Source organism: Centropristis striata, chromosome 3, assembly GCF_030273125.1.
Source record: "Centropristis striata isolate RG_2023a ecotype Rhode Island chromosome 3, C.striata_1.0, whole genome shotgun sequence".
NCBI lineage: Eukaryota > Metazoa > Chordata > Actinopteri > Perciformes > Serranidae > Centropristis > Centropristis striata.
Window position 1 is genome coordinate 10,499,754 of NC_081519.1, and position 25,035 is coordinate 10,524,788.

The 25,035-nt window shown below is 37.6% G+C and overlaps 1 protein-coding gene across 16 annotated transcripts; it reads right to left on the reverse strand.

Moving 5' to 3' along the window:
* Positions 1–619: 619 nt before the first annotated feature.
* Positions 620–24,957, reverse strand: znf740a (zinc finger protein 740a). 16 transcript variants are annotated; one of them, XM_059329997.1, is made up of 21 exons: positions 24,456–24,953; positions 21,144–21,306; positions 20,758–20,940; positions 20,245–20,391; positions 19,441–19,561; positions 19,108–19,191; positions 16,716–16,799; positions 14,813–14,896; positions 14,207–14,290; positions 13,657–13,740; positions 13,242–13,325; positions 12,490–12,573; positions 10,607–10,690; positions 10,155–10,238; positions 9,687–9,770; positions 9,195–9,278; positions 7,746–7,829; positions 7,211–7,294; positions 5,605–5,688; positions 5,066–5,184; positions 620–4,307 (listed from the first exon to the last, which is right to left on the reverse strand). In XM_059329997.1, the coding sequence occupies exons 2-21, from the start codon at positions 21,186–21,188 to the stop codon at positions 4,134–4,136; spliced, it is 1,965 nt and encodes a 654-aa protein (XP_059185980.1). In that variant the 5' UTR covers positions 21,189–21,306; positions 24,456–24,953; the 3' UTR covers positions 620–4,133. The 16 variants fall into 16 exon arrangements, with proteins under 16 accessions (XP_059185980.1, XP_059185981.1, XP_059185987.1 ...); XM_059329998.1 differs by having other exon boundaries at positions 20,275–20,391; positions 24,456–24,946; XM_059330004.1 differs by lacking the exon at positions 14,207–14,290 and having other exon boundaries at positions 24,456–24,957.
* Between the last annotated feature and the right edge of the window lie 78 nt (positions 24,958–25,035).

Sequence of the window (25,035 nt, forward strand, 5' to 3'; positions counted from 1 at the left end):
ATCACTTGTTCTGGGCCTGTCCAAATGTAAATGCTTTCTGGCGTAAGATCTACATAGAATACTAGTTGCTTCCTGCATGAAAAAAGTTGACAAAGATGAAAACTAAGGACATTTTCACTATAATTTTAGTTCCATAACCACACAATACAGTTTCAGTCAGATATCGTTCTCTAAAAACGTGTTTATATTTCAGTTAACAAAATGTTTTTTTCAATTCTAGTATTTATTGTAAGTTGCTTTGGACAAAAGCGTCAGCCAACTGACATGTAATGTAATGTAGTTTTCCTTTATTATAATAACCTTGGTTCTAACATCCTTGACTATAGATGGTACCCACTCATCTACCCATATCCCCGAGTTGTAGCAATCCCCAAATATCCTGGTGCAAGAGAAAGATACCTTTTGTTAATTAAATGGATAATCATGCAAGACCCTAGTTGTGAAATTGAAATGTTTGTGTTTTTGCTACCTAAAAAAATCAGAACATGAGTCCACCTTGTTGCAGAACACACATAAATGAAATAGTTTATCATGTTCATCAGGTTGTACTTTTGTATTTAACGGTGTGAAATGAAAAACATCAAAATGAAGTCAACACAGCCAGTGAGCATACAAAACATCCTTTACAAATTATTTTATTTCAGCATAATAGTAAGAAGCCTCTCCTCTGATTTTCATATAGTTGAAACTAATTGGATCACAAGGGTACATATTAGTTAGCCCATTTTACAATAATCATTGTAACATTTTTTTAGGAAGTTATTCTTATGCACTCATTTTCCTACACAAAATAATCAATATCAAGATCCTATCTTAACTGAGGACCATAACTCTGCATGCAAGACTAATAAAGAAAACAACTAATCTGTGATAGCTACTGTTATGCTGTTGTTCATCTAATACCATTATCAATATAATTTACTACAAATACCAGGGACTTCGTATAAGAAAGAAAACATTTTTCTTGTGGTACTACTGCCTCTAATGTCAAAATTACCGAACATACTGGGCTCTCAACTGTACTGATCCAAATTGTTCTGTCCACCTTCTGTGTCAAGTTGAGGAGAGATAGGCTTTGTCTAAAACCTAAAGTCTAGTACAGTCTGAAGGAAAAAAATATTCATGTCTTTTTTTTTCCTTTCACTCCAGTGTTTACAATTTCATCAGAATAAAAAAAAGGTCCTTGAAACAATCATCAAAATTTGATGAGAAATTCTCAGACAAATAAATCCTTGGATCTGTCTGAAAAAAAAAAAAAAAAATTAAACCTCAATCTTATAAACAAATGATCTGAGACTCAAGGATTCTATTGCATTTTAACAATGAGATTGATAATACTAAAAAACAATAAAAAGACAAAAAGGTATTAACAAGTGATGTCAACTATATACTGTATTGCCCTTTAGCCATTTTAGCATGTGCTCACACCAGCAGTTTCCCTTCCACAGATTAATAATAGTGTTTCCAGAGCAAATGAATGCATTTCTCAAACTTGGTCCCTCTTGCTGCCACTGGGGTTTACTTCATCTTGTGAAAAAAGCTTAAAACTGAATCACATCTCTGTACACACTCAAACCATCGCACAACTTTGCCTTGATATCAATGGATCAATAATTAAAAAAACCTTCCCAATAATACTTTAGGTAAAATATCACTTAACTCAGGAATCTGCTTATTTGTATCCAACACAAACATCTGTCATCCTAGAAATCAAAACACCAGGTAATGCACTCTGGGATTCTACCTCCACTTTCACTGAAGCTTATCTTGACCTTTAAATTACAATACAACCAAAAAAAAAACACCTTGAAATCAACCTGATGGTTTCCATTACTTTCTCTGGTGCCCAAGAACAGTTTAAGGCTGCCCCCTCTTCCTCAACTTAACTAGTCGTTTTTGTCTTAGTTGACTCAGATTTCTTTTGTCGATTAGTCATTTTAAAAGCTTTTTTACATGACTTGTTGCCAAGAAACTTTTGAGCACATCTCTGGTAAAAACAAACTGTTTTCATAGATCTGTTGATTAAATCAACTAAATCGATTAGTCAACAAAACTCGCACAAGCCTTAGCTGACAACATATTTCTCCGGTTCGAGGACAGCCCTAGAACAGCTGTGATGTCTTCATATGTACAAGCACGTTTCAGCCTCACACATAATCCTCCTACCCAGCACTGACAGACAGGACGACGCAACCTCCAGCTCACCAGTCACAGAAAGGATCAAGTTTGAGAAACTTGTTCAACAGGCAGCAAAGTGGCCCCGATCAACCGGCTCTCCGCTGTCTGACCGTCAGAGACTTTTCCCACAGTACGATCAAAGTTCATCAAAGGTACAAGAAACGTCCGTTACAATATCATTTAGTACTACAATGATTATTTGTGTATCCGCACTTACTTAAGGCTAAACCCAATGACATGAAAGACATCCATTATTACACACCAACCACATATTTGGATAAAAAAAGGCAATTGTTAGTGTGTAGTAGAGTCAAGCGAGTGTTGATTCTGCTATGGCGTGCGGCCAGCCAGCGCACTGCAGTGGGAAACAATTTAGCACAACTGACTTCTCACAAGGACTGTCAAACTCCCGGGGGTTCCTCAAGGACTACATATCCGTGTTACACTGTAATCAGTAACAATGACCCATAATATTCATTATCATCACCATCAAAAGACAACCTCTCTCGACAGGAGAGCACATTAGTCAGTTTTAGCGCCACTGAAGCCATCGACATTCTGTAACCAGGACAGCTTTAGGATAAAAAGCAGAAGAAAAATATAATGTGATGATGGAAGGCTGTCTCGTCTTAGTAAATACATCTGATCCACAATGATAAACAGTTGAGAAAAAAGGCAAATTAACAACAAAAAAAAAACACACTAAGGCCACAAGATTTTGTATACCCCCGCTAATCTCACAATGAGAGTATCTGTACAAACAACATAATGGGACTTTAAGTGGCCAACTGTGCTATTTTAGACCAGAATTAATGGACAGAGCAAGAAGAGACACTTTCCCGTTGATCTCTGTATATATACTGTATATATACACAGCTGAACTTACAATAGCATGACTCTCGGTAAGTGTGGGAGGACAATTCGCCAAGGCTGCCATCCAGTGCCATTTCCTGAGTCATCAGCACGACACAGAACATGAGATACACAGGTGATGCTCCCGTGACGCGGCACAGAGCCAGTCAACTGCAGGCTGCCCCCTTTCATCATCCATTTCTCGGAAGTCCTGGTTTACAGTTATGAAGAACTGTTTGATTTTTTTTTTTCATAAACACACTTACAAAGTTTCTCAGGTTTCCTCAGGATTTCACAGACACAGTGGCACCAGTCTGTATTTGAACAAATTTCTAATGATCCATTCGTTTTTGGCCCATTTTGTACACAAAAACAAACCATTAATAATAACCATTAATTAAACCATTTCTCAAGTCTGATAGTAAAATAATAATAAACATTTTCAATTATTTACACAAAGTAATCATTAAAACGGTACCCCCAAAATAGATAAATTCACAGAAATCCTATTAAATCATATTTAGACCAGATACTGCTTTCTGCTAAGCACTATGCGACAATGGCAAGAAAGGTCTGGTTGACGTAAAAGGATTCCTTGCTTTATCTGGAAGGAGATGTCATTTTCATGAATTCTGACTGAAGAGTGAATGAATCTTTTTGAGTCAAAATGGGCCACACAAAGAAAAATTAAAAAGAAGCTCAAATACTTTTCCTCACACCTCATCCCATTTTGTTGCTAACACATCAGGATAAACAATTCCCACAGCCCTTCCCGAGTACCACCATATGCAGATATATTTGAACAACAATAAAAACTTTTTTTTCTTTTTTTTGCAAAAATCAAATAGATTAAGTACAAAACAGGACCACTGTTCATCACAGAAAAGTCTCGTGTTTAAAAAAACGGGGGGAGAAAAGTAAACACAGTAAAAAGTCAACAAAAGAAAAACACAAATGTCCCTCTGTCATTAGTAATCCCAAGACTGGAGCTGCGAGATCAGTCTGTGCTAGAGTGTGGCGTCACTCCGCACAGAGCTGAGAAGAAGAAACCCTGTGGCTTGTCCCGTCTCTGGCGGTGTTGTGGATGTAGGGAAGGTGGAATGTCAGACTGCCAGTCGGCCAGGCGGGGGGTGCAGGGGACTCCAGGTTGGTGGTGCGGGTGGGGGTTCTTGGGGGTATGGGCGCGGTTCGCAGCACGGCTGGTTCTCTACTTTGGCTACGCCGCGACCCTGGCACAACCGTCGATGCCGCAACAGCCGGTCTGTCCTTGAAAAGTTCTTCAAAACACACAAATTGGCCATTAGTTAGTAATTATACTGAAGAGCTAATTCAAGTAAATGTGAGGGTAAATCTGCTTCAATACTTATATAATACAGAACAAGGAATAACAAACATCCAGGGCTCCAGAGTATGACCATTTTAGCCGCTACCGCTACCAGTCATCAATTAAGTGTGACCTAACATTTGCATCGCTTGCACCGGTGCACCTGATATTTAGAAGGTCTATCCGTGTATGTGTGTGAGAGAGAAACTGCAACATGAGTAGAACAGGTTATCGTTCCGCCAGTGCAGTGTGTATGTGTGTGAGAGAGACTGTACATTTAATATCATGAGCCAACTTTAAGTTTCAAGTAACTTCATCTCCTGTCATTTGCAGTACAGGACCGGGGTGTAAGGTTGGGGGGCCCTTCACATTTGACCCAACATCTTCTGCAGAGATGGCCTCATTTGACTTTAAAAAAAAATTTAATTGCACCTTTATTCCTGTTAACAATGATTTACAATATACAATCAGTTATTGCAAGTGCCAAAAGGTGTGGTTAGATTTTTTTTGACTCATTGCTTGTGCACCCGAATAAAGGAAATGCACACCAGTGTAACCAATGTGAAAAGCTACTCTGAAGCCCTGAAATACATTTCAAAACACCAAGAAGTCAATCTGTATTTTCCACATTTTATATAAATAAATGTGACACAAAGAATGATGAATTTAAACAATACATTAAAAGTTTAAGCTCATTTGCATGGTGCATACCTGCTGGCATCGTTCACACTGGTAAGGCTTCTCCCCACTATGGACACGCTTGTGTCTCTCGAGGTGGTAGCGCTGGATAAACCTCATATCACACATGTCACAAGCAAATGGCTTCTCTCCTGAAAGAGCACACAAATACACAGTCAATGAATCAATTTTAGCGTCTCGTACCAAAAAAATTGCGTGCAATTTTCACTTACTAATCTTTATTTGCAAACTATATTATCATCACTTACAAAAAGGTTTGGGGAAAATTGCCCTAGCAGTAAATTTCAACAGTGTAGTTTCAGCATCTGAAATTTATATTCTAATAGGCCTCGTCATCAACTCATTATGTGTAGATCAGAGTGGAATTTTGTGTTTTCGTGGCCCAGATCTACGCAATGTAGTGGCCCCAAAAATTGGGGCAATTATTTTGAGGCTGGTTCAACATCCCATCAAATGACTTGACAATCCAAACTCGAGTTTGTTGTGACCCCGTTCTGTTGGAAGCGCCAGAGCCTTTCTCAGTAATAAGGGTACGGTAAAGGAACGCATACCCGTATGAGTGAGGCTGTGTCTCTCCAGGTGGTTACGCTGAATAAACCTCATGTCACACATGGAACAAGCATACGGCTTCACCCCTACACACACAGAGCAATATATTAGCCCTGCCACCCACAAGTGCAAAAAAATACAACTTTTAAGCTTGAGCTAGTACTAGGAATAAAATATCTCATTGTTCTTTGTATGTAATGTGCATTTCCTTATTTAGAAAATATGTTGAGACATGCAACTAAGACCACAAGTTAAACTGTAAATAGAGTCAAGTTAGATTTTAACATAATGTGGAGGTCAACATGTCTGGTTTCAAAGCAAAAACAGCAAGATTTGTCACATAACATTTAATGACTGTATATTTTGTCTGGATAAACATCAGCAACATCCTCACTTGACACTGCAACAACAACTATTTCAACATCCTCTCACCTTCGATCTATTATGCCTATATTTACAAGACAAAAACATTAAATAATTAGCAGCAAGTTGACATTTTTTTAGTTTGAATTTGAAGCAGTTATTACTGGATATTACATTTTGTAAAGCCACCATCTACCTTTAAGACTTAATCAATATTTTTCTTCTTAAAATACTGTAGAAGGATAAAGATACTCAGATAACACTAACATAAATGCAAAATCAGGGTAAATATGGTAGAATTAGGTGTTATTTGGTTTTTCTGTACCAATAAGAATCACAAAATGCTTTATTATAAGTGATATGAACTCAATTGCGCAAGAATGGAGGTTTTGGCTTTTAATGTATTTTTGATTCTTTACTTAATTTCTTGCCCAAAAAAAAAGCCAACAACTACACCTAGGACTTTTTAAGAACCAGAATTCACAAGATTAATTGGAGTCAGAATAGTTCACATTAAACTGGAGCTAAAAGGCAACAAACTCAATCCTTTGCATCCTTGATTTGCCCTCCAGTATTACTGGTATATATATATATATAGGAAAAAATCAACTCAAACAGTTGTTAAATTAATCAAAACAGATTGAGTATAAATCAAAACCTAATTATTGTCCTTTAGAATTCCCGCCAACACCATCTGAATGAGGATAGAATTAAAAGTTAAAGGGGAGGGAGGTGGACAGACATGTTACCCCTGTGACATCTTTTAAACCTGACATCGAGGAATGCAATGTAATGGATAGGCTTCAGGTATGACTTCCTAGCTGTTGCTACTATATGTAGCTTTTGTCTGACTTGCTTAAGCGAGGAGGAGGACAGCGAGTCTGGTGAGCTTTAAAGCTTTTTTTCCTCACAAAAGTTACACAAGCACCTAACGCATCAACATTCCTTTCTTACTTCATTCTTACTAAGATATTGAGTCTAACTTAACCAGGAGTGCATAAGGGATTCACACTATCCACCAACAATTCTGGAGGGCAACCTTCTTTGTAATTGCTAAATAACTTAATCTAGTTGTAAGTAAAGGAAATGTGAAATTAAGAGTAAATGTCTTACTAACCAGAGCACCAACAAAAAAACATGTTCTGGCTATTATTGTAAGCACACAAAGGTATCCCTCATATTAGCACTATGAAGAGTAAATGGTGATCTATATAATGTGAGAAGGGCAGGTGCACGGACCCATACCCGTATGAGTGAGGCTGTGTCTCGCCAGGTGGTAACGCTGAACAAACCTCATGTCACACATGGTACAAGCAAAAGGTTTCACACCTAAATGCAGAGCATTAATACATTATTTTCAGGAGCTTTAATTTCTGTTTCACAATCCATCAATCAGTGCTGTGCTTTTTAACATCGAAATACAATTGATGGGTTGTTAACCACTTTTCACTTGCTATTTGAAATTTTCCTTTAAAAAAAACAAAGAAACAATGCATGTTGAGTTTTTGTTTTCTCTCCAAATCCAATTAGGAATACATCAAACTGTGTCGATCAAATTTTAAAATCCACAATTTAACACATCACATGAGCTGATGATGTCACAGTCCTGTATTCATTCACATGTAAATACTATAATGTTGCATTAAGACACAATGCAGGATAGTCTTGATCAAGAAAAATGTGTTACAGAAAATGATAATAATTGCCTTAGACAGCTGACCCTTTAACAATATGTAATTATCTGATCTCTGTGACATGGGTAAGGTGGGCGGACGCATACCCATATGAGTGAGGCTGTGTCTTGCCAGGTGGTAGCGCTGAAAAAACCTCTTGTCACACATGGTGCAAGCATAAGGTTTCACACCTAAATGCAAAGTAGCAATATTATATTACTTTGCCTCAATTTCCATTCTTTACCAAAAAATAACTAAGCTATTGGTTATTAACCACACAGTTGCCAATTCATGCAAAAACAAAAAGGGTATGTCTAATGATTCTTCATGTAACACTTATAGGTACCAACAAACACAACTACACTGACTGTTTCAGCTATATCAATACCAACTGGTATGATTTTTAATCTGCTAATTTTATTTTCCAGAAATACAATTAGTTAGGAGCACTGCAATTAACGCCTTTACTTTTATGTACCTCATGTTAGAAGCCTAGTGACTAAAATCAGATTTAAGTGTTTTGTTTTACCGATGTCTTTAAAGCACTTATCAATGTAAAAACATAACACCAACATACATATTAAGAAATAGAGGACTAGGCTTGGGCAGTATCATGGTATTCTGGTATATCAGGGTATTCAGAAATCCCTGTGGTATGATTTTCAATATAATCAAAAATATAGTCAGGTTCTACTCAGACTGCTGTGTGCTCTTCTTTAGGCAAAGTAATCTTATATCGGTGGAGAGTAGATATACTGTTAGACCCTGCCAGTGGTGACAAGCCTGCTGCTCATTTTCTGTAACCAGTATAGCATAAAAACTAGCTAACTAGCGAACGGTTGCCTGGTTAGCTAGCTTGCTAATTCCACCATGCTTTTCATGTTACTCTGGATGACGCAATGCTCAGGGCGCTGGGGCCCTGTACATAACCTGTCTGCCCTGCAGCGACACACTTGCAGGACTTGTTTTACTAGATTAATAGATTGATAGATAGATTTATTGACTGACACTAGATTTAGTCTAGTTTCTTTCACTAGCAGCTCAGCTTTTAAGGCTTATTTTTTTATACACAAATACCCTCATATACCATATACCCTAATGAAATGTCAGGAAAGTAAGACAGTATAAAAAAGAAACAGATACCGCCCAAGCCTACTGAGCAATTCACCACTTGTGGTCGTGCCTATTTAAAAATAGCTGATGAGGTAAGATAATTTTCTGAAAAGAGATTTCTATGAACTGTGGTTCCCAAAAAGAGTGAGCTTGGAACAAATGTCTGAGTATTGCATTGCTTTTACAGCCTTTGCAGGAATTGTGATTAGAAAAGGAAAATGTTCCAGAGGGCATCAGTTATTGTTAATGTGAATAAACTACCATAATCAACTAACAATAAAGGTGACAGAATTTTAAGGCAAAAAGTTTTACACATGCTACTAATTTGGCTACCTCTAAAACACTACATCTGTGTTGAAACCTTCACTGCTGATATTAGCACAATAAAGACTATGTAATAATGGCCTACAAAATGTGAAAAGGCCAGGTGCACTGACGCATACCCGTATGAGTGAGGCTGTGTCTCGCCAGGTGGTAACGCTGAACAAACCTCATGTCACACATGGTACAAGCAAAAGGTTTCACACCTAAACGCAGAGCATTATGATATTATTTTCAGACTTTTGTGTGTGTTCACAATCCATCAATAAGCAATACTTGAAATAGAGATTCAGAATTGATGGGTTGTTAACCACGTTCTTCAATCGTTTTGTAATGTCCTTTTTAAGAAATTAAATATTGTGTTTCCTCCAAATCCAATAAAGAATACATCAAAGTGTATGAACCAATTCTCAAATCCACAACTTAACACATCACATGAGCTGATGATGTTGCAGTTTTGTATTTCTTTACACATTAAGACTTTAATGTTGCATTTACACACAAAATGTAGGGTTGGCTTGATCAAGATATTGATCAGATGGCTAACTCTGTATCTAACATAATGAAATTACAGTCTGATCTCTGTGACATGGGTAAGGTGGGCGGACGCATACCCATATGAGTGAGGCTGTGTCTTGCCAGGTGGTAGCGCTGAAAAAACCTCTTGTCACACATGGTGCAAGCATAAGGTTTCACACCTAAATGCAAAGTAGCAATATTATATTACTTTGCCTCACTTTCCATTTTTTTATTCAGGAAATTAATATATGCGCTATTGGTTATTAACCACACAGTTGCCAATTCATGCAAAAACTTTTTTCAAATATTTTCTTCACAATGCTTTTATCATTTTGTGGTGTTGTAGTTACAAACAAACATTTTAAAAAATGAATAATGATTTATGATTATCCTGCTGAACTGATAATGCCTAACATCAATAGACTAGAAAACCTTGTTTAAAAGCTTGATACTTCATACTGACATTTACCTTAAATGTAACAGGCATATGTCTGAAGTGAAATAACAAAATGAAACTGATTTTCTAACAGTGGATGTCATGGGCGCGGTGCACGGACCCATACCCGTATGAGTGAGGCTGTGTCTCGCCAGGTGGTAACGCTGAAAAAACTTCATGTCACACATGGTGCAAGCGTAAGGTTTCACACCTAAACGCAGAGCATCAAGAGAATTATTTTTGTGTCTCTGCCACCAGGGAAATCAATCTGTAATCCTATGTTATATTTTAAGAGTACCAATCTGAGCTAAATTGATATTGGTGGTTAATAACCAATGTAATTCCCTAAAATTACTCACAATAAAAAGTATGAAATAGTAAGATGCTTGTTTGAAAAATCACAAAATTCCCAGAGGGGCTCTAAAATCCACTTACACAACACATGACATGATGATGTCATCTATTTGAAATTACACTTGAATCATTTGTGTACAAATACAGATATACAAGACTAGATCAAGCATACAGGTGTTGCAGCATCCTAATCTTTTGACTGGGTTAAGATTGGCAGACGCATACCCATATGAGTGAGGCTGTGTCTCGCCAGGTGGTAGCGCTGAAAAAACCTCTTGTCACACATGGTGCAAGCGTACGGCTTCACCCCTATACACACAAAGTACCAACTTTAGCATATAACAGTCAACTGCCAAAAATGATCGACGCTAAACTTTACTAATTGCTTAGTAAAGTTTGGTTGCACTTATCAGCGCTTTGTTTACGCTGGAAATTCCAGCATGCTTCAAAAATGAGCTATTCCAATTGGGAATGATATTTACACATGAGATTTAAGTTCAACTGTAACCGCTAAAGGTCTATGGCCAAAATTGGAAAATGAATACATCCTGCGCAGAAAAAGCTAAATCAAATTATTTTCAAACCTTAAAAAAAACAACTACAAAACAACAAGACAATTGAGTCAAAACCAAAGTCCCCAGTGGGCTCATTCAAACTAACACAATAACCGTTTTTTCACACGATGCCAATAGGTGCTTGGGTTGAAATAAATTGAACATAACGCATACAGATTTCTGGAATCAATTTGTTAACGTGAACGCTTGAATTTTTGTAACGCTGATCGCAGAGGTCAGCGACAATTTTAGGCAGTTGGTAAACAACTATGAACAACATTGGACATTCGTTTGCAGAGCAACTATTGTCGTTTAACTTGAATAACTTTTATTTTCATGGAAACTGCTCTAAAAGCCATTATACAAATCCTAGCTTGTGATTTGAAACAAAATAAACTATTAACTTTATGTTCAAATTTAAAAACTGTCGTGTAAAATCAGACTCACAAAATAGAAAATAGCCTTACATAACCTGTCTTGAAATATGACAATGAAACTACAGTATTCATAACAGACTTATATGCTTTCTCCTCAACATCATTTTGAATGTGAAATGACATAATGACTAAGCTGTGTGAGCAGTCAGCTCTAAATTTCCATGTTTTCATTTTTTACAGGAAAAAAAAAATCACTGTGTAAAGTTCAAGTCCCAGTTCCTTCAACTGAGACCCGACACAGTGTTTTTCCTCTAAAGACCTAGCCCCCCACCAGGCCACATTACCAAAACATACTCATTTTTTCAGAATTTAATAATAATTCCCATAACTATTCCAAAATGAACAGGACTTAAATCGCCTTAAGGAATTTATAATGGGAGCCACAGTCAATCTGGTTCCTGTTTATCTTCAGTGACACAAACACAGAAATCTAGAATTGATGAGTCACACACCTTTTGGGGGGTGATGTTATTATAAATAATAACATCCAGCTATTGGGCATGTATTGTGTCAAAGCAAAAGTTCTAGTTACAGCTGTGATTCAAATACAAGTCTGAAAAGGAAACCTGTCACAAACAATTTTTTGGCTTTCAGACTTCTAAAACCTAAACACAATTATTGGTTTTAAACTAAATAACTGAATTAAATGACAAAACTAAGTATTTCTGCTTTATGGTCATCATGTCATCTCACATGCAAAGTATGGGAAGATGTATAGTTATGCAGGTGCCTATAAAGCTCCTTGTAGATGCTACAAAACCCTGATTCCGAAAAAGTTGGGACGCTGGGGAAAACATAAACAAAAACAGAATGCATCAACTTTAGAATTCCGAAACTATATTTTGAAAATCAAAAGTTATATACTGTCTTCATACAGCTTTCAACTGAACATGTGTCACAAATGATTAGCAAATTATAGCATTTGTTTAATGTAAGTTTTGAACAACATTGCAACTTTTTTGGAATCTGGGTTGTACATTGAACATTAGCACTTGTCAATATAGTAACAGAAAGCAATACAAACTCGAGTTTGAAGCAGCCATGTACACATTAATGTGGGGCGCATGCATGAGCAAAGAAAAGGAAAGTTTAGAAGTTTAAAAAAATGAGAACATACCTGTATGAGTAAGACTGTGTCTCTCCAGTTGGTAACGTTGTATAAATCTCATGTCACACATGGTACAAGCATATGGCTTCACTCCTAAACAGAGCACAAGATAGTTAGAAGCATTTCAACACACAGAAGTGGTTAATAACACCAAGACTTAAAAATACATAAAGAACTGCTTTCATCTTGCTGCATGCATGCTTTACTACAGACATAATTCTATCAGAGACATTACACGAAAAAGTCTAATAACCTGCAGACATCAAGAGTTAAGGTGCATTATCAGTTAATGAGAAACACGGCTTGGACCAACTTGAGTAATATTCAGTCATCCTGCAAACAAACTGTTGACGGTAGTCAAAAACCTATTTTAATTTAATATTGAAGTACCCCGTGTTCAAGATGCACCATTTCACAATTTAGTCAGGCCAAACATTCTTGTTTTTAAAAATTTGATGCCTGCATTTAAAATGCTTTCCGTGTAATGTGCCTTTCATTGGATATGTAACATAGCATTCAACAACACACATGCAAGATTACAAAACAAGGTAACTGACAGAGAGTCACTTTTTCAGTGGACAGTTTTCCAACAAAGCCTAAAAATTATATTTAACACTTTTTATAAGGGGAAATTATTTTATCAACAATGGCATTATTATGGTATTGTATATAGAGGGACTTATCAATTTAAAAAAAATCATGTGTAGGCTGTTTATATGAAAGATTTCATAGTGAAAGGGGAACAAATAATTCAAGCATACCAGTATGAGTGAGGCTGTGTCTTGCCAAATGGTAACGCTGGAAGAACCTCATGTCACACATGGAGCAAGCGTATGGCTTCACCCCTAAACGCATACAGTACCAAACTTTAGAAAAGTGTTCTCATGAACCATGTACACAAAATATGTCATCTTACATACACCAGACAGAGTTTTGTCATTACCAAATCTCATTTACTTTCTTAGCTAACCAGTCTCTATGCATACAAGGCATAAAATGGGCCATGGCAACTCTAACAGCAGTTAGCAAATACAGTGAGTACACCAGAAAAGAAAAGGAAACATTTAGTAGTTCTTTAAGGGTTCATAATCAGGAATAATAATTTGCTTTCACAGAAATGTGACACATCTACAACCCCTGATACTGTCAAATAAGAGGGATAAATAAAATGTATACCCGTATGGGTGAGAGTGTGTCTTGCCAGGTGGTATCTCTGGAAAAATCTCATGTCACACATGGAGCAAGCATATGGCTTCACCCCTGCACACACAGAACAAAATATTTTGTAACAACAAAAACACAACAAAACAACTGAACGGGACACACTCACTGATATTATGTATCCAGACATGCCGAAGCAGTGGCAACACTTAATGCTTACATAACTAACATTTACCATGCGTAAAAGAGGGACCTCAATGAAAATGTATTTTTGCTTAAGTCAGTGCAGCTTTTAAATGCTGATTAGCCTTGTAAATTCAAAATAAGACCTTACACAAGTTAAGATGTAATTATAAGGCACTACAGTAAAGTACCAATAGGGTTAACTTGGGAAAATGCTGTCCAAAACACAGCCCTAAGACAAACTGTAATGCACGTCTCCAGCTACAGTTAAAACACCTTGATGATTGTAAGTATTTTAAAAAACAGACTATAAATAAAAGACAGACAAACTGGTAAACTGGGTATTTGGGCGCTAATACAGCAAAGAAGGGCAAACCCATACCCGTGTGAGTGAGGCTGTGTCTTGCCAAGTGGTAGCGTTGGAAAAATCTCATGTCACACATGGAGCAAGCGTATGGCTTCACCCCTACACACATAAAAAGTATGTAAATATAAGCTAGAAACAGAAAAAAACTTTAAACACTTTACTATCAACTCTCCCCTTGACTGAATGACTCTTCTTTTGTGTCTACACATTATACCATCAGGCTAGGAAATATATGCTTGTTATGTGTATTTTGACCATTAGTGGGTCATTTCAATCAAACAAAAAATCTTCAAAAAATTATGAGTCCTGAAGAAATTACTACGCAGAACAAAGTAGAGCATTCAGCAGGGGAAAAGCTGATGTTCAGTACATTTAGGTTCCTCACTATGTATGCATGTATTTACATCAAGAGCTGAAAATGGCAGGTTTTATGTTTTACCATCCTAATACATGTCTGGATACATCTTCATGTTTCTGAATATGTGAACATTTGACACTGGTAAGTTGTTTCAGACACCCTAAATCTCTGTGTTTACACTGCTGTGAGTTAAAAAAATTAAGGCACTTCTGAAAACACCTAATTCTGTAATTCCTAATGAGCTGGGGTAAGCGGACGCATACCAGTATGAGTGAGGCTGTGTCTTGCCAGATGGTAACGTTGGAAGAACCTCATGTCACACATGGAGCAAGCGTACGGCTTCACCCCTACATACACAAAGTATCAACACATTAGCTAAGACGTTCCTTCAGCATCAAAGGGAAGCATCATTTATAGGCATTAAATCACCAGGACCTGGCAGACATTACACATTCCAATTGAGCTTCATGCGCAGGGATGATTTGTTTTACTTCTAATCAGTAAAAGTGTTTTGTTATGGGGAGCATTTTCAATTTATCTTGAGTAGATCATAAAACAAAAGCAGCAACAAGATAGAAGCCAAGCAAGTTTAAAACAAGACATACAAGTCAGCAGATGGCAAAGAAATGTCTAAGACGGTGATCACACTGGCCAGCTGAAGCAGAAACGTCAGCACACTTCTCAACTGTTCACTATGAGTGTTGAAATGTATTAGCATTGTGGTGAGCATTTATTCAATTCATGGTGGTGTGACAGTGTGTTGCTTTGAAGCATTATTAGTGTGCACTCCAAAGTGATGATCTGCCTCAACTTTCAAAAGCTTTCAATCTGATCTCCGCCATAAACTTACAGCAGAAGCACCTGTATAAGCAACTGTGCAATAAGAATATTCATTGAAGAAGCCAGACAATTACAGCTAAGACACAAGAGTCGGCAGCCATTAATCTGCATGTATAATAGGTGTGGACATCAAAGGACTATTCCCATAATATACCATGGCCTAATGTAATCAGTTTCTTTAATATGACTGGGTCAGGCAGGAGGACAATTACTGTCAATTATTAACTTGAAATGATAAATTATTAATTCCCAAATTTTAACTTTCTAGTAGAGCGATGCACAACCAAACAGCTGTGTGAGATAGTCTCCTGAAAAATTGTGTGAGTCTGCAAATTTTTTGTCCTTAATGCATTGCGATCAATCACTCCATCTCTTACACTGCGCCTATTGCACCATGTCTCTTCCTTCCAAATCCTGGATTAAGATTCATTAATAATAATTATAGCACACATTGATTCTCAGTCAATACATGACATTGCACATTAAATGTGTATAACTAAAGTACATAGACAATGTAGTTAACAGTTAGTGTTTGTTTTGGGTTTTTTTTTTTAGCTCTGCTAGCACAATAAAGCACTGGTAGCAATATTCTCAGAGAATAAAAAATGACAATAATTTTGTAACTTTTGTTGAGCAGCAATGGTACAGAAGGGATAATACACTTTGAGGGGTCCACAATTTAAGTTCATGTCTATATACAGTACATAACAATAAATGGCCAATTATTGGACATAATAACAAGCTACTCAGTGTGAGGGCGGTGTTAATTCAGCTAAGTAAACTGTTGTTGTATTGGAATACAAAAAGATGTTTCTATATATTGTCTTCCCAATTCAACCCAAGATTTATTGCAATCATTTTGTATTTGACTGCATTATACTGTATATGTATTATCATTAGTATAGCATTTTAGCCAGGACCCTTTAAAATGGGGTAATGACTGATCTTTAAATGATATGTGAAATGTAAGGATTGCCATCATGAAGGATTTAGTGGCATCTAGCTGTGAGGTTAGGGATTGCAAGCAACTGAATAAACCTTACTCCTCCCTTTCAAAGTGTGTAGTAAAACCTACAGTGGCCCGCTCTATAGCCAGTGTTTGTTTTGCCTATTCTGGGCTCTGTATTAAACTTGTTGGGGCACGAGGACACAATTTCTATGTAGATATGAAAGTCACATGCTAAGCTAAAAAAAACACAATAATTCATAGTTTCCAGTGATTATACACTAGTGAAAGAAAAATTATGAAAATTGTATTCCATTTCTGCCAATAATCCCACTCACTGGACCTTTAACTTGAGCTGGGTACGGTAAATGGACGCATACCCGTATGAGTGAGTCTGTGTCTCTCCAGGTGGTAACGCTGGAAAAACCTCATGTCACACATGGAACAAGCGTATGGCTTCACTCCTACACACACACACAGAGCATACAATTATTAGCTATTCAGTCTATTAAATATGTGAAAATGTGGAAAAGAAAATCACAAAATGTATTATGTGGGAAACAGAAAGAACAGATGCAGTGTTGCCACAAATAGCAGCTGCTTACTCAAGCTACTGGGATACTGGAATATAATTAGATGTATACAAATGTATATATAAACCATGCCAACTGAGTTGGGTAGATTTTGTCAATATTTTACCATTGGTGCATTTCTTTTGGTGAATACTGGGGCAGTCTTCACTGACTTGAAAGAAACGATTAGGTTGGAAGTTCACTTACCCACAGTGCATACTTCTTAAACAATGAAAAACAAAGAACTGTGTGAAAGGCTGCAACGCAAATATTGACACTGTGCAAATGTTTTAAATCAAGTCCTCAATTTTCATGTGATATTAACAATTAAAAACATAGTCCTTTGATGTCCATGCAGTTATTTTCACTGACAGTCATAATTACATACAAAAATGGATAAAACATAATCAAATAAATCTTGCCTGTTTTTTGCGGCCTGTTTTTTAGGCTTTCACATACAAACACTGGGATCCATAAGTTTCAGTCCACTTTCAAGTCCACTATCAAAAAGTCTTGTTTGTTGAACTGTTAAACTGTGATCCATTCATTTCAACAATGGATACCTACTGAGTAGTTACAGTCAAAGCCTCTGTTTACAATTTATTGCAATTATTTCCAACGCCAAGTTCAAACTACCTTCAATTCCTGATCCTCTGAACACCACAGCAAGGAGACTGTAATGCACAAGCTGCAAGAAGTACACTGCTCCTCTGAATTTACTGGTGAAAAACAGTTTCAAAAGTAAACTTTACATAATTGACCATCTCACATCCTCTTCGCCATGCAACACACTACTACAAGTCGCAGTTGACAGGCATAGCGCATCTTTTGTTTGTGACAATCTTGAGATTGATTTGAAGACAGTGGCATGACTGGATAGCTATTAAGTCTTGTTGTTTAACACACTATCCAAATATAACTACTGTTTGTCAGCCATACGCAATGTTATTGACTTTTAATCTTGCTAGAATAACATTTGTTTTCTGGCTAAGAGCTGAGCCAAAAGGTTCTATGAGCTTCTTGTGGCTGAGTGTCCTTCAATTCCTGATAATGAACACCTGGTCTGACATTAGTTTTTACTTAAATGTTGTTTGGTTTTAAAACCATGATTTTGGAGCCAAGTGGTTCTCTTGAGTAGCAAAAATATTTTCCAACACCCTCTAAGGTGAGAGGAATCGCATGCTGGAAAGATTTTCTATAGTTAAATCATCCAAGCCAGGACATGGCAGACGTTCAGAATAAAGCAGCCAGTATGCTTCAACAAAGTACTTTTTGGATGGTCGAACAGCGTGGGTGGTCAGATGTGGTCTGCTGTACTTGTAGCCACAACCAGCTGTAATCTAGCATTGCTCCATCGTGCATTGTGAAGTGTTGATCTGCACAAGGTGTTTACAGAGCATGCAGCAATGGCAGAGCTGCAGGATTATTGGCCAGGGTGTAGTTACTCTTTAAAAGGGGACCACACCACGGTACCACCACAGCATTTGCAGGAACAACACAAATTCAAATCAACAAAGAATCTCCTATTTGCCTCGTTAAACCAATTTATCAACAAAACAAGCCGATCCAGATGGAGTCCAAGTATCGGAGTTTAAAACAAAAGGAAACTTGTTTTTACAGACAAATCAAAGTTGGAATTTGCAATAAGAGTGAAAAAAGGGGAGTGTGCCTCCAACATCTCTGGGATCGTCTAAAATTGCATTGCTTCGGTGCCATTGTGTCTTCTGGAATGTCTTCTCAATATCGCCTGACATCGCAAAACCACGCCAAAACCAGTATATACGCATGGCTATGCATCAGTCTCTACTTAAAATAACATCAGATTGAGGTGGATATGTTTGTCTCTGGTTAGGGAAAATCAAACCCCCTCCCCCACAGCAATTGGTTAGGATAGAGGCAAAGACTGTATAACTAGTTGCCTAATATCAGACAGTATAATCAAAGTAAATAATGGACATCTTAAAAAGGAAAAAGAAACATCAGTTTTATCATATGTTGAAACAACAGTTTTTAATAGTGGACTCAGGACTATTGGACCAAACTGTATTACATTGCTTTTTGTTAGGGGGGGGGGGTGGCTTTGTTGGAAATTACTGTCCACAGACAAAATGAACCCTGAGCATCTGTCCATTGATTCAAGTGACAAGACTACAGATGTAGTCTGATTTATGTAATATGGGTACGGTTAAAGGACGCATACCCGTGTGAATGAGGCTGTGTCTCTCCAGGTGGTAACGCTGAATAAACCTCATGTCACATACGGCACAAGCATACGGCTTCTCCCCTAAACCGAAGAGCACCAGTTTTAGTCAAAGTCCCCACAGATACCACCAATTAGCTGTGAGGCAAAAGCTATTACCAAACAAGGTTTTTAAGCAGGCCATTGCAAAACCTTACAGTTGCTGCACACTCCCAGATTCATTCCATCTCAAACTTTCAGGGCCTCTTTCAACAAATCATCATCATGTTATCAAGCATTAAAAGCTGTTGTGGCTTAACTGTGAACTTGAGTTGTTCGAAGAGGGACCCATACCTGTATGAATGAGGATATGTCTCTTCAGATGGTATCCACTTCTAAAAGCTCCGTAACAGTGATCACAAATAAAGTTTTTCTGCACTTTGGATGATGGACCATTTTCATCTCCACCTGTGCCCTAATGAGAACAGCAAGAAAAATGGTTGAATGTTTGTTTGATATGTCAGTTTCACAGTGTTACAATAATTATAATACAAAAGATACAATATATTTTAACACAAACACAATGATACAATTCCCACCCACAACTGGTCAGAACTGAAAAAGCTCAATTTTGTTAAAGTTCAGTACACAAAGCCTTTGGTTTCTACAATAGTCAGACAAAATATTATTTATTTTTAATGGTTTCTATTTTTAATGGTTTCTCTTTTCTAAAACCCTAATTGTCTTAGGAATGAACAAGTAAGACATGAAAGTTTGTTTTGTTTTTTACTACATGTAATTAACGAATTGACAAATACTCCGCAATCCTTTCCATGGCCTAATGCCCTCATGTTACTGCTCCCCCTGTTATGCACACAACTGCAGTTATTGTGCTCCGCTTCACTCTGCTCCCCTCCCCCTCTTTCCTCTCCAGAGATCCTCCACCCCCTCCACATCTTCCCTGAACTCCTCCCCCCACCCCCACACAAACTAAATATGCACACATGAAAGCACCAAGTGAGTCGCACTTGTATAAAGTTAAATCCTTTTTTACAAAACGTGTGCAAGCAGCTAACAGTGGTTTTTTTTTTTTTTAATGAGGAAAACTGAAAATGCGCTGCAGAGACCCTTCCCTATTTAGCCACCACAGGCACTGACCTTCCCTCCCCTTCCTTCTTGTTCTCTCACTTTGCAGGGCGTTACTGATTTCCTGTTCTTTTTTTTCTGCTGCATGTCCTCGTTGGCTCTCATCTCCTTCTCATCCAGCAGGCGGGGAGCTTGGAATTCACCTTCCTTCCGGATAAGCTACAGAGAAGAAAAAGTGCAATTATTTATTTAGTTCAGATCTGTTACCTATAAAAAAAAACCTGTCTGCTGAAGAAACCAGTGTTAACTAGTGTGGGTTTTGTAAGGTGTAAGGCCAATGGATATATAGGCTTCCAAAAGCCTAAATATTTGTATAACCTGGTATGTGACATAAACTAATCATCCAATTTGAAGTTAAAACACTACTGAAAACAAGTGGGAGTTAGAATAAATTACCCTAAGGGGAAAAGTCCTCCCACACTAAAATGTTCATTTTCATAAGGGCTATCAGTACCCTCTACGATATTAAAAGCATTGTGTATGACAGCCCATTTTTCACTCTATATTTCCAAAGTGGGTTCTTACCAGGGGTGGACAGCTCATTCCAGACGGGAGGATCATATGGCTCTGGGGACCACGGTCAGGTCCCTCTCTCTGTGGTGGTCCATGGCCAAGTGGAGCCATCATTTTTTTGGGCGGAGCAGCCATAGAGCTGGCCTGCATCAGGGCCATGCTGGAGAGGACAGCCTCGCAGCCAAGCAGCCCCGCCTGCGAAGAAAAATAATGAAAAGAAACAGTTTACCAACTATGTGAAACATTTAAAAAACAGTCTGCAATTTGAAAGTATCTACATCTAGTTCAATATTGCCGGTCACATGGCATTTGCCAAGCTAGTCATCAACGACAACATCCTGAGTGACACAAAACTGCAAAAAGTTATTTGTAACCACTTTGGTGTTCTCAAAACAAACCCATTTCATATGGTCGCGGACTGAGCTGCTGGGCAGGTGTGACATTGCTGTGGTGTATGTGAGCGCAGGGACAGGGGTGGGGACAAGGTCATCCAGAGATCCGTCAGTCAGGATGGTCGGGCTGGTGGGAAGCCACACCCACCTCACTCATCTAGCATTAAAACTGAGGAAGAGGAGGATGTGGATGAAACAGACAAGCATTAAATGAAAACAGCATAAATCGCTGTCTTTATCGTGACATATTCTAGTAACTCCTGTTATGATGGTAATTTTTGTCAACATAAACATAAAAAAATAACACACATAAATATTGGTCATTTGCACAAACAACTATGTTAGTAGATTTAGCTTTGTAATTGCTCATAGAAATTAGACCATAAAGTCACCATAAACAAAATTTTCTGTTTCAGGCCAATAAGTGATTAATCATTATGTATATCTATGGTTGTAGATACATTTTGTCTCTCTTTTGCCGCTACCCTACTTGACTGTGCTAAGCAACTTCTACAATTATCAGCTTTATAATCTTTCCATTAACAAGTTGTGGCTGGTACTACAACAGAACATCCTACCTATTTTGCAACTAGCTGAAAGGAAAAATAATTCTTATTTATAATAATAATAATAAAGAACATTAGCCAAACAAACTTCTTCCAATAAACATAAATAGCATTATCTTGTTGGGTCTGAAAAAATACCTGTCTAACTGGTGGTTATCACAGTGAACTGCAGTTTTTTTTTTAAGTCAACCAGTACTGTGATTTTCACTTGACATCGTCAAATTAATACTCCTACTGGGAACATTAACAATCTAGTCTTACACTATGCTTCACATTGTGCATCCTCATAAAATAATCCCATAGCTGTATATCACCAAGTGTTTACATTTTACTGTATCACACCTGGATGGTTTTCTTGGAGTTCACCAATATTTCACCACTGATTTCAGCACAATCAAACTTTGTCTCAGTAAATTGTAATTATTCAATTACTTCTTTGTATCCCTTTAGTTACCAAGCTGCCACTAATCCAAATTTATCCACTAGTTTGCACAGTAGTAAATTGCATGCTGACAATCCAACTACAAAGCAAACCTGGATATTCTGGGTATAAATAAGTACTAAGGTGGATTAATTTGTATTTGTTTGTATGGCATGAGGGAAACAAATTAAAATGTGATGACAAGAGTGGACTGCACAGAAATTTAGGAAAAGGGAAGAAACGGGAGGAAAAATGTCTACAACACAGCTATACAAACTACAGGATAACGCAATTTTTTGAGCATGATTGATGAGACAACTAATCTTAGTGGGAGTCTTCTTGCACATATTCATGCATTAGACATTTCTAAAAACATTAGACAAGACCTTCCAAAAATACAGAACAAATTTAAATTCAAATAAATAAATAATAAATAGCAAAAGCAAGAAAGGTTGGTAAGAGACCATTGTCAGTTAAAACAAAAACTCAAAATGGTTAAAAGCCTCAGAATAACAACAGCTTTGAAAGTATACAGACTATGGCAAAGAATAGTGAAATAAGTAGGAAAAAGTAAATAATGCAAGACAGCAGTTATAATGTATTAACTGATGTGAGGTTGTTATTGTTTTCATGGAAGAGCCCTCGTTACGGATTAAAATAATCACTACAGCCTCCACTTTGCACAGTTCAATGTTGGGAGAAAACGTTTGCGAAAAACTTTGATCTCAGATAGACAATTCCTCTTTCTTACTTAAAGTAAAAACACATTTTTGGGTTGTAGGCCAATGTAAAATATCTGAGTGGTTATACGTCTACATTTACTGTGGAAGGGAAATCCAAATGATAACATTAATAACCATCACTGTAAATACAGGATGTTATACGCAAAAAACAAGCTGTCTGTCTGCACACATACTAATCGGGTATATGAAACGTAACCTTACATTTTGTCATGGATTTTAACATGTAACGATGTGTTGAGAAGGCCATTACTTTACTTAAAGAAACACTGCCTTTCCAAGGATTTGCGTTATGCTCGGCTTTGTTTGTTATGCTCTCCAACTTGTGCCATCAAATAGGTTAGCCAGATGAAAGCAGACATATACATACTAACCCTCTGAAATATTGGGCTATTATGTCCGTTAAAAAAATCTGTTAGAAAACCTTTACCATGCCATGTTGGTATCAGTTTTTTCAGCGCAACCTCGTCTATATGTCCTGATAATTAATTTTTTAACTTTGACTTACTTGATCAAATTTTTAAACCCAAAAGAAACAAAAGGAAAACATAAAATCTGATCTTGAAAATTGTGTTTCACACACAAAAATGTACATGTTGCAAATATGAACACAGGTTGCCAATATAACATATAACAGGTAAAATGAGGACAATATCTAACTCTATATTTTTATACTAAATATATTTAACATTACCTTCGGTTTTACATGGCCGAACATCATCAAAAAAAAAATCCGGTATGGAGTTTTTTTTTTTAGGGAAGCTGATGGCAAGGCTCAATGCTGCTTCATTTTTTATCTCTTCACGTCACGAAGAAGTAATGTGCAGGTGGTTTCATGGACTCCAGAGGGTTTTAACGCTAGATTGCTTTCGCCATTGGCGTTGGTTAGCTCGCTAACGTTGCTAGGAAAATAGACAGCTAACAGTTTGTGCAGTGCTAACATAGGCTAACGCTAATTAAAAGGCTTCAGGGCCACGTCGAATAATTCACTGCCATTGATTGTTGTTATGTTCTTTGCCAGGAGTGATAAAACCATAACCATAACATAATGTTGCTTTGAACATTAATAATTTTCATCAGTGACGGGGCTGGCCTTCTCATTACACCCAAACCTAACGTTAGTTTTGCTGATGTTGAACAAGCTGGCTAACGCTAACACCAGCTAGCTAGCCAGCAGCTAGCTGCTCGCTGGCGCCCTCGCCCACTAAAATCTCAGCACCGTTAGTGTGATATAACGTTTTTTAGTCCACCTGGTCATCCTTTTTGATATAGTAGCTTTGCGAGAGTGTCTATATGTCAGGCTGGAGCAAACAAAATAGTTTCGCCGTGATAATACTACGAGGCCCAAGCTCAACTGGTTCAAGACAAGATTGAGCGATAAAGACATCCGTGATGGCCGTCGCTGCCTCCCTGTGATGAAGCTAACGCTGGTTAGCTTAGCTAGCAGTGGCCAACATTGACGCTGTGATATTAAGCAAAACCCTTCGCTGCCATCTCCGAGCATGAACGATTGCGAGTGAAATAGCAAACCCTTAAATGCACAGTCAAAATTCACCGAACATCGAAGAGAAATAAAGAGATATTTATCTACCTTTCAGCTTCAGTCGCCCGACGTTTTCCAGCCCGTCTAGTTTACAAACACAGGAAACGCCACAGGATGTGACCCACTCCCCCACACAGCAGCACAGAGAAAAGGCTCATCTTCTGCGACCAGCTCCTTGTCAACACTCAGCGATTGTTCAAAGTGCAGACGAAATGTGTTTGTTAATCCATTTTTTAGATTGTTGCGGAGATGTTAGGCCTGATCTATGTTGGTGTGGTGTGGCTGGCCTGTCTCAGTTTGTAGCAGATTGAGACGACGACTGAAAAGACGCAGATGAAAAGGAAGGAGTGGACACTAAAATGACAGAAAACAGGGACGTACTGACATATTTTGATAGTATTAGCAATTAATCCGCTGCCCCCTTTGCCCTGTTTGTATTAAGTGCCCCTTGGGCCAGATTAATAATAATAGCTAGTAAAATATGACCTCTATTATTGCCGTCGTTGAATCTTTTAATCTTAAAGGCTAATTATCACAAAGCTCCTCCCAAACTGCCGTTTAACGGCGCTGACGTCATGGTCAATTGTGTCAGCGTTTGATTTCTTGAGTTTAGTTTGCAATTTTTTTA

Bases quoted from the DNA above. Each gene is read 5' to 3' on its own strand.
- znf740a (XM_059329997.1), bottom strand. From the start codon at position 21,188: ATGTCACACCTGCCCAGCAGCTCAGTCCGCGACCATATGAAATGG. The intron at 19,562-20,244 runs GTCAGTGCCTGT...TGTTCTCATTAG, and splicing joins AAGAAGGAAGGGGAGGGAAG to GGCACAGGTGGAGATGAAAA. The intron at 10,691-12,489 runs GTATGTTCTCAT...TTGTGTGTATAG, and splicing joins ACACAGTCTTACTCATACAG to GGGTGAAGCCGTACGCTTGC.